General features: G+C 40.1%; 1 protein-coding gene across 1 annotated transcript; it reads right to left on the bottom strand.

Annotated features, from left to right (window-relative positions):
- Nucleotides 1–388: 388 nt before the first annotated feature.
- On the bottom strand, nucleotides 389–7,134 carry LOC113887687 (zinc finger X-linked protein ZXDB-like). Its single transcript, XM_027534863.1, has one exon. It carries the CDS (start codon nucleotides 7,069–7,071, stop codon nucleotides 4,627–4,629), a length of 2,445 nt encoding a protein of 814 aa, XP_027390664.1. The 5' UTR covers nucleotides 7,072–7,134; the 3' UTR covers nucleotides 389–4,626.
- Between the last annotated feature and the right edge of the window lie 6,167 nt (nucleotides 7,135–13,301).

The raw sequence follows: 13,301 nt of genomic DNA, 5'->3' as shown, positions 1-13,301 counted from the left end.
ACATCAGATGACAAAATTCACCATCAAACAAAATATAATTGCTATGTAATTATTTATGCTACTTTTTCATTCTCTCACTTTTTCTTTGGACTCCATTCCATCTGAGTTATCACCATTATTGGTAAAGGTAACCAAAAAAAAAAAAAAAGGAGGGGGGGAAATGCTAGGATATATAAATAAGAGAGGATGTGATCCCTGTGACTTAGTTCCTACACCACATTGTTAGTCACAGAGGGAATCATGAATAAGGAGCCCCAAGGATCACATGGAAGTTAGTTTTGGACAATTCTGGTCCTATCTGTTCTACTATGAGAAAAATATAGGTAAAATTCAATCTAGCAGAGTTTATATTGAGGAACTATTGAAAGTAATGACTACACAGCATCTCTCAATTCTGGAGAATTGATTTATTATATTACTAAGTACTACATAAAACATCTGTTGAATATCCATTGTAGGGAAGAGTATTGTAACAAAAAATTGTCAGACAAGGTAATATAGCACATTTTGATGCAGAGTATTGTGGGAGGGTGTTGTATGAGGTTGAAGACGACTGCAGATATTAATACTCAAAGGCAAACCAGAGTACAGACATTGAATGTAAATCTGAGACTATATGAAGGAGCCAAGAGATATGAAATGGCCCCTGTCTAATCGTGTGTATAACCCACAATATGTATAGTTTATTCAGGGTTTAACTGATTCTTCACTTCTCAATAAATTAAACATGCCCTAAATTAATTTTGTTTCAGTATATATTCCTGAAAACAGTCAATACCCAACATTTTATGTTAATGAAATGTAAGTTTTAGTTTTCAAAAAAATCCTTAAAGCATCATTTCTGATCTTCTGTTCTCTCATAGATGTCTCATATATTCAGTGAGTCACCAAGTTATATGTTTCTCCAATTTAGAAACATCTCCAATCTGTCCTTTTCTGCCACAACTCCAGTCCAAGCCTTCATCACAGAACCCTGAAATTGTTAGAGTCCTAAATGATTTTCCTATTTCCCCTAACCAAATTCACATTGTACATGTCTACTATATTAAACTTTCTATATATTCATCATTTAACTTCTCTTCTTAAACATTAATATTTTCACTGACTCTTAAACATGTCCAGAATAAAGTCCTATCCAGTGTGACTGGTTTTCATAGTTCTTCAGAGATTGGTTCCATATTTGCAGACCTAGCACTTATCAAAAATGCATCCTGCATTTGAGCTAGTTGTCTTTCCAAGTGTTTTGTGGCCAATTGCATTTCAAATTCTTTTCTTGTGCTTTTTTTTCCTGACTGGAATTTATCTATTTTCTTATCTATGTAATTAAATCTAACCATACATTAAAGCATAGCTATTGCTCCTCCTTTCCTCCAAGCCATTAATTTAATGTCTGAAAACACACTTGCTGATATTGTTCTGATATGAAATATTTAATGTAAATTTACATTTCCTCTCCAAAATTAAGAAGTAGCTCACATTTAATTCCTCTTATCTGAATCTCTAATACTCTTCTATCTTGTATTTTGTATATAGGCAGTAAATTAGCATGAAATATACAATAAGCTTATAATGTTACCAAATCAACTTAAATTTGAAAAATATAAAAAATTCATTTGTAATAAGTGTTTTGCTTTTAATATATAGTTGTGTTCTGACAAAGTGCTTGATAACCTGTTCTCTAAATATTCATAACATATTTCACTTTATAAAAAAATTGTTAAACAAATCTTTAGTTCAGAACCAATAAATTACATAAATTTCAGCTCAGTCTTATATTTCAATCATCACTGTTATCAATAGTTTGAGTGAGCTGCAACCAAATTAGGTTTTATTACCAAATCATCAAGTGGATCTGTTTGATGTCAGTAATTATGAAGGGATTATGGATATTCACAAACAGGGAATTAATCAATGTTTTATCTGGAATCAAGGAATAGTCATAAATACCCTTCTTTTATTTTTCCTGGATAGGAATATGAAGTATTTGATCCAGAGAAAAATGACCCTTATATTCTATCAAGTTTCACTTCTATTACTCAAGGCTTTCAATTATGTAATACTATAGTGAGATCAAGGTAAAAATGTCAAGATAAAAGTATTTCAACTCATGGTGAACACCCTGGGGATGCAAAGCTTTCTATAAAGTATTTTGTTATTAGGATTTCAATTGGCAAAATTTTAATAGATCAAAGACTGAAAAAGCACAAAAAGCAAATGAGATAATATTAAATCATACCCCACTATTCTCTTCTGAATGGCAAATTTATGCCAACACTAACAAAAACATAACCATTATGCTTGTAGTGATACTTCTGACTGTAGTTTCATGCTATTTTCACTGTCAGCTTGGAAAAAAGGTATTGAGTGAGAAATCTTTTCAACAAATTGACTGAAAGAAATCATGTGGGCCCATAAATACAAGATTTTTATCTTCAAGAAAAATAGAGCCTGTCCTTTGACAATGCAACAGAATATAACAAAAGCATATTTTAAGATCATTTTTAATGAGGGATAAAAGAAACAAAATGACAGGATTTTAAAATATCTTTATGATTATATATATTAACAGATGCTTAAGACCTTCCTCTTGGACTTAAGTGATGACAACACATTTCTAAAATGGGCTTAAATTTTTTGAAAGTGCTGAGGGAGAACTGTTAAACGGTTAGAAACAATTACACTCTGACCATTTCTTTGGAGTACAAATTGATGCATACTTTTTGCTTTTTCACTGAATGAGTACAACCAATTTAAAAATTAGACAGCACAGATGCATTTCAAGATGGCAAATTATAAAGTGCACTGCCAAAGTGCTACAGTAATTGTTATCGACAAACGTACATACAAACAGTACTGGATTAGAATGCTTCAGAGCAATAGTGTTTGCTAGCAGAATTACACAGTAAAAAAAAAAAAAAAATAGAAAAATAAAAAACTACATGTCTCACTAAAACCTTACATAAAATATGCCCATTATTATTTGATTCATATACAAACACTCTGACCTCTAATTCCAGAAAATAATTTCTTAATTCAGACTTGCAGTAAATATTGGGACTGAAAAATGGGCCATGTCCTGAATGGTTGAGAGATGGTGACCATGAAAAAAACTTACCTAATTCAAAAAAACAGAGATCATGGCAAGGAATGTAGTGCACATGTGAGAGAATAGAGAGGGAGCAGAGCTGGCAGAAGACAACAGACATCAATTATGGTGGAACAGAACAAGTGGTTATAAACAAAAGTTACCATGAAACTCTGAAGAGTAGAATGAAAGTTGATGTGCATACATACATACACACACATAGACACACACACACACACAGACATGAGTTAGGTAAATATTAATATGACTTATAGTTGCAACTTTGCCACAATTATCTCAAAATATTGTGAGGATCAAATATAACAGTTGTGAAAGTGCTACATAAACTATAAAATTCTATGCTCAGGTAAGACAGATAATATTTACTCAAAATGCAAAGTAAATCTCTCATTCCAACTCTGGAAGAAGGCAAACAATGAACTCTCTGGAGCACAGAGGGAAGAAAATCTTACTCTGGTCCATTTCCAGATTTTCTTGGAACCACAGGCTTTCTCGTCACTCTACAAGACAGCTTTGAAGGCAGAGCAAAGACACTGTCCTGGTCTATTGAACAGGTTGGCAAACTCACAGAATTGTGTTGTAAAAATTCCTTAATCTGTGGGAGACAGAGATTCCCTTTTCTGTTTGTTAACCTGCATTAAACATCATTGCCTGAACAAGCATGATGTTAAATTATGCTAATTGTTTCTCTTTGAAGAAGGGAATGAGAGGGCAGAAAAGGTCATAAAATTTCACTAAAGCATGCCAAAGTACAAAACATTTTCCCTCCAAACCTAACTAATAGGATAGAAAAGGAAGTCTACAATGCATCAGGTATGTGTAAATTACAATGAAGTCATGACACCTAGGGAAATAAGGGTTAGTAAGAGAAAATGACTTATTTAAGGCCACTTTTTCAACACCACAAAGTCAATATTTCTGACTCTGAGTCATATCAAACACTTGGCACTTTCGCCAACACAGCCTTCCATCAAAAAAAAAAAAAAAGAGGCTAGAAAGATAAAAATGTAAAAAGAGCTAACCCAGACTTTCAGCTTTCTTTTTAAAGCGCTACCACTAGATTTTAGAGATATTTTGGCACTGCAAAAATTTTCCACTAAAATTTTAAAGTTAAACACCAGTTCTATGCATTCAGATCATTAACTCTCAGTGCACTTTTCCTTACATTAGCAGCATATGCAGTTGTTAATCATTGTAAAAGGTCCTAAAATTTTCAAGAAAGAGCACAAACTCAAGAAAATAGAGCTAAAATGACCACATGAACAATCTATTCAAACCACCTCATCTCATAAATAAGGAAATTAAGGCTCAGATAGGATAAGTGACTTGTTCAAGGTCACACAACCCGCAAGTTCCAGACCCAAGATCAGGATTTAAATCTCCAAACTTGCAGCCCAGGGCTCTGTTCTCCTTCAGACCTATAAGAAATGACTGTATTTAAGCATTCAGGCCAGAATATTCTCAAAATTGAGTGTCATCAATAAAAGTAAGCCATGTGGCAGGAATGAACAGAATTTAGTTCATACCAAAAATGAGCTGCCAGTCACTGTGATAAGATCTGTTTCTTTCTGAGACCCATGGTTTCCTGCTGGATTGGAGAATCCAAACTGGGTTTCTTCCTCCTGTGCAAAGAAGTCAGAGTCAGGATGTACATTCCATTCCGTTTTGGTTGGTGGCAGTAGTTCTGAGACACTGTTTTCACAAAGGGTGCTTGAAGGAGTCAGAGCATCTGTGTCTACTGTTAGCTTACTGCTAGGGATCAAAGCTTGGGGCTCTTGACTCGAGTTTTTCAAAGCCAAAGAGCTCAGAGATGCCAACGGCCCCGCACTTAGACTTGAGACATCATCCATATCTAAGGGACCCTGCTGAAAACCTGCTGCTGTCGTTCCAAAGAAGAGTGAGGTATCCAAACTTTGAGGAAGGTCACTGGTGGCCATCAAGGCCTGAGGGTCCACTGCCTGCCCTAAGGAATTATTATTATTAGCAGGGAGGTTTCCTGCCAGAGTTGAGTTCACAGAAGCCACATCAATAGTCAAGATCCCAGAGTTCACCAATGCCGTGTCCAGTACTGCAGCAGAACTATTATTACCAGGCACATCAGAGAAGAGAGACACAAGCTCAGCATCACTGAGGTCACTCTGCCCCTGGCTGGTAAGTTCACTGCTGGGTGTAAGAGAATTTGCAGCTTCCAGCTGAGCTAAGAGATCCTGGCGCAGGTTGTGCCTTTTGGCCATGTGGGTCTTCATGCTGTGCTTGGATGTGAAGAGTTTATTACAAGTGGCGACTGGGCATCGGCTTTTCCAAGTGTCCACATCCTGCAAGTGTTTCTTGGAGTGAATGTAGAGACTACTGCGAGCAGAGAACCTGGCACAGCAACCTTCCACCGGGCACACAAAAGGCTTCGTGCCCAGGTGGGTTATGCTGTGGCCTTTCAGATGTTCAGCCCTTGTGAAAGATTTCCCACACCCTTCCACGGGACACATGAACCTCCGGTCATCGTCGTGCTTCCGTTTGTGCCTTAGGAGTTTGGACATGCTAGTGAAGTTCCAGCCACAGCCCTCAAAGTCACAAAGGAACGGTCTCTCACCAGTGTGGCTCCGAAGGTGAATTTTCAGCCTACAAGCCTTGTCATACTGTTTACTGCAGCCAGGAAAGGAACAGGAAAAGAGTTCCTGTTCCCTGAAGTGGGCGCGGTTATGGGAAAACAGGGCACTCACTGTGATAAATGTCTTCTTGCAGCCGGAAAACGCACACTGGTAGGGTCTCTCAGGCTCGAAGTGGCTGCGCTGGTGGGCGCTGAGCTTGGCCTGCGTGGGGAAGGTGTCCTCACACACCTCACATTTGAATGAGTTCTCCTGCTCGTGGCCCTTCATGTGTGCTTTGAGGTTATACACGGTGGTGAAGCTCTTGCCACAGCCCTCTGCTGGGCAGCCGAAGGGCCTCAGTTTGTCGTGTGACTGCAGATGCCTCTTGAGCTTGTAGGAGGTGGTGAAGGTCCACCCACAACCACCCAGGGGGCACTTGAAGGGCCGCTGGCCCTGGCTGCTGCTGTGTGTCAGCAGGTGCACCTTCAGCTGGTGCTTCTTTGCAAAGGTTTGTCCGCACTGCACCTCAGGACACAGGTACAGCAACACGCCCTGGCCTGGGCCTGGCGGCCCGCGGGGGCTCTCAACAGCCGCCGGGCCCTCCTCCTCCTCCTTGGGAGCTGGGGCAGGCGCAGGTTCTGCCCGCTCCGCCAGCAGGAGGTCGGGCGGCAGCTCGGGACAATCTCCAGACTCCGCGGCGTGTGGGATCCCAGCTTGCGGGGCGACCAGACCCCTGGGCTGCGGGGCAGGGGCGACCCCAGGCGCCCAGGCGGGCGGTGGGGGCGTGGCCAGAGTGAGAATGCCATTCTCCAAGCTCAACAGTAGGTTTTGGTTGTGAATGGTGACAGTGCCTGCGAAGGCCGTGGCAGGGCCCAGGCCTGGAGCGGGGATCGGGGCCAAGGCCGGGACTGGGGCGGGGATAGCCGACAGGCAGCTGGGGCCCAGCGCAGGGCGGCCCTCGGGGTTCGCGCCGCTTTCGCCCCCCAGGAGCCTTGGGCCCAGCCCGGCCTCCTCCCTCCACACGGGCCCTGCGGCCTGGCCAGCGCCCGCGGTTTCTACGTCTCCACCCACCGGGTCCAGCAGCACCAGGAAGAAGTCATCGCCGCCGCTCCCGCAGCCGCTGCCACAGCCGGTAGCGTGATCGGGCCTCAGCGCCAAAGGGCTCGGGCCCGGGCCTGGGCACGAGGAAGCCGCGCTGGCCTCCTCCCGCCGCCGCCCGGGCCCGCCATCTTGAGGGCCACGGAGCAGCAGGAGGCGGCGCGCCGGGGCCTGACCGGCCCGCAAGTTAGCACCTCCGCGGATCCGGCCGCCACCCTCGGGGCTGCCAGCCCCGCCGGTTTGTCGCATCCCGCGAGCCGGGAGCAGCCTCGGGATTTCCATCTCTTCGTCTGTGAAGCTCCCCTGGAACCAGAGCCGCGGAGGAGGTGCGACCCCGCCCCCTGCCGCGGGCCCGAATACGTTCCTGAAAGGGAAAAAAAAAAAAATGTACTGCGCAGAAACAGGCCCTATCAGATATTAAAACGTGTTGAACGCCACCGTGATTTAAATATTCTTGTACAGGGTCTCTAGAACAGAATAAAACGCCCAGGGGCAGAGCCTCGTATACATAAGCAAGTTCCACTGTTAATATTAGTAGGAAATCAAGGAGGTTTTCAGAGATACAAGGGAAATGGCAGTTCACTTCAGTAAAAAGTGCTGAAATGACTACCTTAGGTATCTATCTACTAAATGACAATATAAACTGGAACCTCATGGTATGTACCAAAATAAACACATACACCCCAGTCCCTCCCAGTACTAAGCATGGTAGTTAGCACTTACCATGTGTTATACACTGTGTATTGGATGGATGGCTGGCTGGATTGATAGGTGACAGAAAATTCCTGAGAGAATACACTATGGAAAATGATGGCTTTTTAAAAATTTTCCTGGAAACTTCCATATTCAGAACTGTCTTGAGCAATGTCCTCAGGAAAATTTGTCCCATAGTTAAATTTTTCGTCCTGCTGTTGCAGAGACTATAATGAGTAAGAGGTGGGGTCAAAGCAGATTAGCACTGTTGAGCCTAGAAATGCAAGGCCTGGAGGATGAAGTAGTTTATATTGAAATCTGGAAGACCAAACCTCCTTCTGGGTTCTCCCTATAAGGTGCACAACCTAAACCAACTCTTCGCTCTTCCAGCTTTGGGTACACCATGGTAAATTTCATGTCCAATCTCACAGCATGATGAGTGCATTCCTCAGCTTACTCTAGATTCTCCAGTACGTGGAGGTCTCTGGACAGCAATATTGGTGAAATGTGATAAGGTTAAACCCTAAGTTACTGTAGTGGACTGTCCTGAGAAAAAGGCACAGATGCCTTTTGCCTGACCAGTAGCCTCGGTGTGCCTGCTTGCAATTAAGTATGGTGGCCTAGTCTCACTGTAATGGATTTGGCCTGTGATGCCTAATGATCTTATCAATGTTGATGATGATCCTCCAATTTGTCAGAGTTGGGAACTGATATAAATATAGGGTGAATTATCTGGCAAGAGAAAGGTTTCAAGTGCTGACTATATTATGGGATACCTATAGTTTAAATGGGCTTCCCTGGTGGCTCAGTGGTAAAGAATATGCCGGCCAATGCAGAAGACGCGGGTCCATCCCTGGGTCAAGAAGATTCCCTGGAGAAGGAAATGGCAACCCTCTCCAGTACTCTTACCTGAGAAGTCTCAGTCAGAGGAGCCTTGCCGGCTACAGTCCATGGTGTCCGAAAAGAGTCAGACGTGTCTTAGTGACTAAGCGACAGTTTAAATAATCCCTTCTTTCCCCTCTTTTAATAATGGACAACTGCTGATCTCTTGATTAAAACATCAAGTTTTTAATCCACAACAATTCAAACCTCATCAAAATTTCTACATCACACATTTTTCTTTCTATTAAATTTTTGGAGGAAACTTTTTTTTTTTTTAATCTGAGGCACATTTCAGTTCAGTTCGGTCGCTCAGTCGTGTCCAACTCTTTTCGACTCCATGGACTGCAGCACGCCAGGCCTCCCTGTCCATCGCCAACTCCCAGAGTTTACAAAAACTCATGTCCATTGAGTCGGTGATGCCATCCAACACTCTCATCCTCTGATGTCCACTTCTCTTCCCACTTTCAGTCTTTACCAGCATCAGGGTCTTTTCAAACGAGTCAGTTCTTGGCATTAGGTGGCCAAAGTATTGGAGTTTCAATTTCAACATCAGTCCTTTCAATGAATATTCAGGACTGATTTCCTTTAGGATGCACTAGTTGGATATCCTTGCAGCCCAAGGGACTCTCAAGAGTCTTCTCCAACACCACAGTTCAAAAGCATCAATTCTTCAGCACTCAGCTTTCCTAATATTCAAACTCTCATGTCCATACATGACAACAGGAAAAACCATAGCTTTGACCAGAAAGACCTCTGTTGGCAAAATAATGTCTCTGTTTGTTTGTTTGTTTGTTTTAGATGTGTTGCATTTTAAAATTAATTTATTTTAATTGGAAACTAATTACTTCACAATATTGTAGTGGGTTTTGCCATATATTTGACATGAATCAGCCATGGGTATATATGTGTTCCCCATCCTGAACCCCCCTCCCACCTTCCTCCCCAGGGTTATCCCAGTGCACCAGCCCTAGCACCCTGTCTCATGCATCGAACCTGGACTGGTGATCTATTTCACATATGATAATAAACATGTTTTAATGTTGTTCTCTCAAATCATCTCACCCTCGCCTTCTCCCATAGAGTCCAAAAGTCCATTCTTTACATCTATGTCTCTTTTGCTGTCTCGCATGTAGAGTCATCGTTACTATCTTTCTAAATTCCATATATATGCATTAATGTACTGTATTGGTGTTTTTCTTTCTGACTTACTTCAGTCTGTATAATAGGCTCCAGTTTCACCCACCTCATTAGAACTGTTTCAAATGCATTCTTTTTAATAGCTGAGTAATATTCCATTGTGTATATGTACTACGACTTTCTTATCCATTCATCTGCTGATGGACATCTAGGTCGCTTCCATGTCCTTGTCATTGTAAACAGTGCTGTGATGAACAATGGGGTACACATGTCTCTTTCAATTCTGGTTTCCTTGGTGTGTATGCCCAGCAGTGGGATTCCTGGGTCTTATGGCAGTTCTATTTCCAGTTTTTTAGAGAATCTCCACACTATTCTCCAGAGTGGCTGTACTAGTTTTCATTCCCACCAACAGTGTAAGAGGGTTCCCTTTTCTCTGCACCCTCTCCAGCATTTATTGTTTGTAGACTTTTTGATAGCACCCATTCTGACCGGTGTGAGACGGTACCTCATTGTGGTTTTGATTTGCATTTCTCTGATAATGAGTGATGTTGAACAGCTTTTCATGTGTTTGTTAGCCATCTGTATGTCTTCTTTAGAGAAATGTCTATTTAGTTCTTTGGCCCACTTTTTGACTGGGTCATTTATTTTTCTGGAATTGAGCTGCAGGAGTACTTCTATATTTTTGACATTAATTCTTTGTCAGTCGCTTCATTTACTATTATTTTCTACCATTCTGAAGGCTGTCTTTTCACCCTGCTTATAGTTTCCTTCATTGCACAAAAGCTTTTAAGTTTAATTAGGTCCCATTTGTTTATTTTTGCTTTTATTTCCATTATTCTGGGAGGTGGGTCATAGAGGATCCTGCTGTGATGTATGTCAGAGAGTGTTTTGCCTATGTTCTCTAGAAATTTTATAGTTTCTGGTCTTATGTTTAGATCTTTAATCCATTTTGAGTTTATATTTGTGTATGGTGTTAGAAAGTGTTCTAGCTTCATTCTTTTACAAGTGGTTGACCAGATTTCCCAGCACCACTTGTTAAAGAGATTGTCTTTTCTCCATTGTATATTCTTGCCTCCTTTGTCAAAGATAAGGTGTCCATAGGTGTGTGGATTTATCTCTGGGCTTTCTATTTTGTTCCATTGATCCATATTTCTGTCTTTGTGCCAGTACCATACTGTCTTGATGACTGTAGCTTTGTAGTAGAGCCTGAAGTCAGGCAGGTTGATTCCTCCAGTTCCATTATTAGTTCTCAAGACTGCTTTGGCTATTAGAGGTGTTTTCTATTTCCCTACAAATTGTGAAGTTATTTGTTCTAGTTCTCTGAAAAATATCATTGGTAGGTTAATAGGGATTGCATTGAATCTATAGATTGCCTTGGGTAGATACTCATTTTCACTAGATTGATTCTTCCAATATATGAACATGGTATATTTCTCCATCTATTTGTGTCCTCTTTGATTTCTTTCATCAGTTTTTTATCGTTTTCTATATATAGCTTTTTTGTTTCTTGAGGTAGATTTATTCCTAAGTATATTATGCTTTTTGTTGCAATGGTGAGTGGAATTGTTTCCTTAATTTCTCTTTCTTTTTTTTTTTCACAGTTAAATATTTATTAAGCAAACCACCTTTCGATTAATTACATGATATCTGTGCATTTCTCTTTCTATTTTCTAACTGTTAGTGTATAGGAATGCAAGGGATTTCTGTGTGTTAATTTTATATCCTGCAATATTACCATATTCATTAATTAGCTCTAGTAATATTCTGGTGGAGTCTTTAGGGTTTTCTATGTAGAGGATCATATCATCTGCAAACAGTGAGAGTTTTACTTCTTCTTTTCCAGTCTGGATTCCTTTTATTTCTTTTTATTCTCTGACTGCTGTGGTTAAGACTTCCAAAACTATGTTGAATAGTAGTGGTGAGAGTGTGCACCCTTGCCTTGCTCCTGTTTTTAGGGGAAATGCTTTCAATATTTCACCATTAAGAAATAATGTTTCCTGTGGGTTTATCATATATGGCTTGTATTATGTTGAGGTATGTTCCTTCTATGCCTGCTTTCTGGCGGGGGGGGGGGGGTTTATCATAAATGGATGTTGAATTATGTCAAAGGCTTTCTCTGCATCTATTGAGAATATCATATGGTTTTTATCTCTCAATTTGTGGTGTATAACATTGATTGATTTGCAAATATTAAAGAATCCTTGCATCCCTGGGATAAAGCCCACTTGATCTTGAGGTATGATCTTTTTCATATTTTGTTTGATTCTTTTTGCTAGAATTTTGTTCAGGATTTCTGCATCTATGTTCATCAGTGATATTGGCCTGTAGTTTGCTTTTCTGTGGCATCTTTTTCTGATTTTGGTATTAGGGTGATGGTGGCCTCATACAATGAGTTTGACAGTTTACCTTCCTCTGAAATTTTCTGAAAGAGTTTGAGTAGGATATGTGTTATCTCTTCTCTAAATTTTTGGTAGAATCCATCTATGAAGCCATCTGGTCCTGGGCTTTTGTTTGTTGGAAGATTTCTGATTACAGTTTCAATTTACATGCTTGTACTGGGTCTGTTAAGATTTTCTATTTCTTCCTGGTTCAGTTTTGGAAAGTCATACTTTTCTAAGAATTTGTCCATTTCTTCCAAGTTGTCCATTTTATTTGCCTATCTTTGATGATAGTAGTCTCTTATGATCCTTTGTATTTCTGTGTTGTCTGTTGTGATTTCTCCATTTCATTTCTAATTTTGTTGATTTGATTCTTCTCAATTTTTTTCTTGATGAGTCTGTATAATGGTTTGTCTATTTTATTTATCTTCTCAAAGAACCAGCTTTTAGCTTTGTTGGTTTTTGGTATGGCCTCCTTTGTTTCTTTTTCATTTCTGCCCTAATTTTTAAGATTTATTTCCTTCTACTAACCCTGGGGTTTTTCATTTCTTCTTTTCCTCATTGCTTTATGTGTAGAGTTAGGTTATTTATTTGATTTTTCTCTTGTTTCTTAAGGTAAGCTTGTGTTGCTATGAATCTTCCCCTTAGTACCACTTTTACTGAATCCCATAGGTTTGGGGTTGTTGTGTTTTCATTTTCATTTGTTTCTATGCATATTTTGATTTCTTTTTTGATTTCTTCTGTGATTTGTTGGTTGTTTTGAAGCGGGGTATTTAGCCTCCATATGTTTGTATTTTTTTAATTAAATTTATTTATTTTAATTAGATGCTAATTACTTTACAATATTGTATTTGTTTTGCCATACATCAACATGAATCTGCCACGGGTGTACACGTGTTCCCAATCCTGAACCCCCCTCCCACCTCCCTTTTTTTTTTTTCCTGTAGTTGACATCTAATCTTACCACATTGTAATCAGAAAAGATGCTTGGAATGATTTTAAATTTGTTGAATTTCCAAGGTTAGATTTATGGCCCAGGATGTGATCTATCCTGGAGAAGGTTCCATGTGCAATTGAGAAAAAGTTGAAATTCATTGTTTGGGGGTGAAATGTCCTATAGATATCAATTAGGTCCAACTGGTCCATTGTATCAATTAAAGGTTGTCTTTTCTTGTTAATTTTTTGTTTAGTTGTTCTATCCATAGATGTGAGTGGGGTGTTAAAGTCTCCCACTATTGTTGTGTTATTGTTAATTTCCCCTTTCATACTTGTTAGCATTTGCCTTACATATTGCAGTGCTTCTATGTTGGGTGCATATATATTGATAATTGTTATGTCTTCTTCTTGGATTGATCCTTTGATCACTATGTAGTGTCCTTCTTTGTCCTTTTCACAGCCTTTATTTTAAAGTCTATTTTATCT

This window comes from Bos indicus x Bos taurus, chromosome X, assembly GCF_003369695.1.
Source record: "Bos indicus x Bos taurus breed Angus x Brahman F1 hybrid chromosome X, Bos_hybrid_MaternalHap_v2.0, whole genome shotgun sequence".
Taxonomy (NCBI): Eukaryota; Metazoa; Chordata; class Mammalia; order Artiodactyla; family Bovidae; genus Bos; species Bos indicus x Bos taurus.
The sequence above is the reverse complement of the archived record's forward strand: the minus strand, read 5'-3'. Positions and strand labels throughout refer to the sequence as shown.

Excerpts from the sequence above, each read along its gene's own strand:
- LOC113887687 (XM_027534863.1), bottom strand. The coding sequence starts at position 7,071 with ATGGAAATCCCGAGGCTGCTCCCGGCTCGCGGGATGCGACAAACCGGC.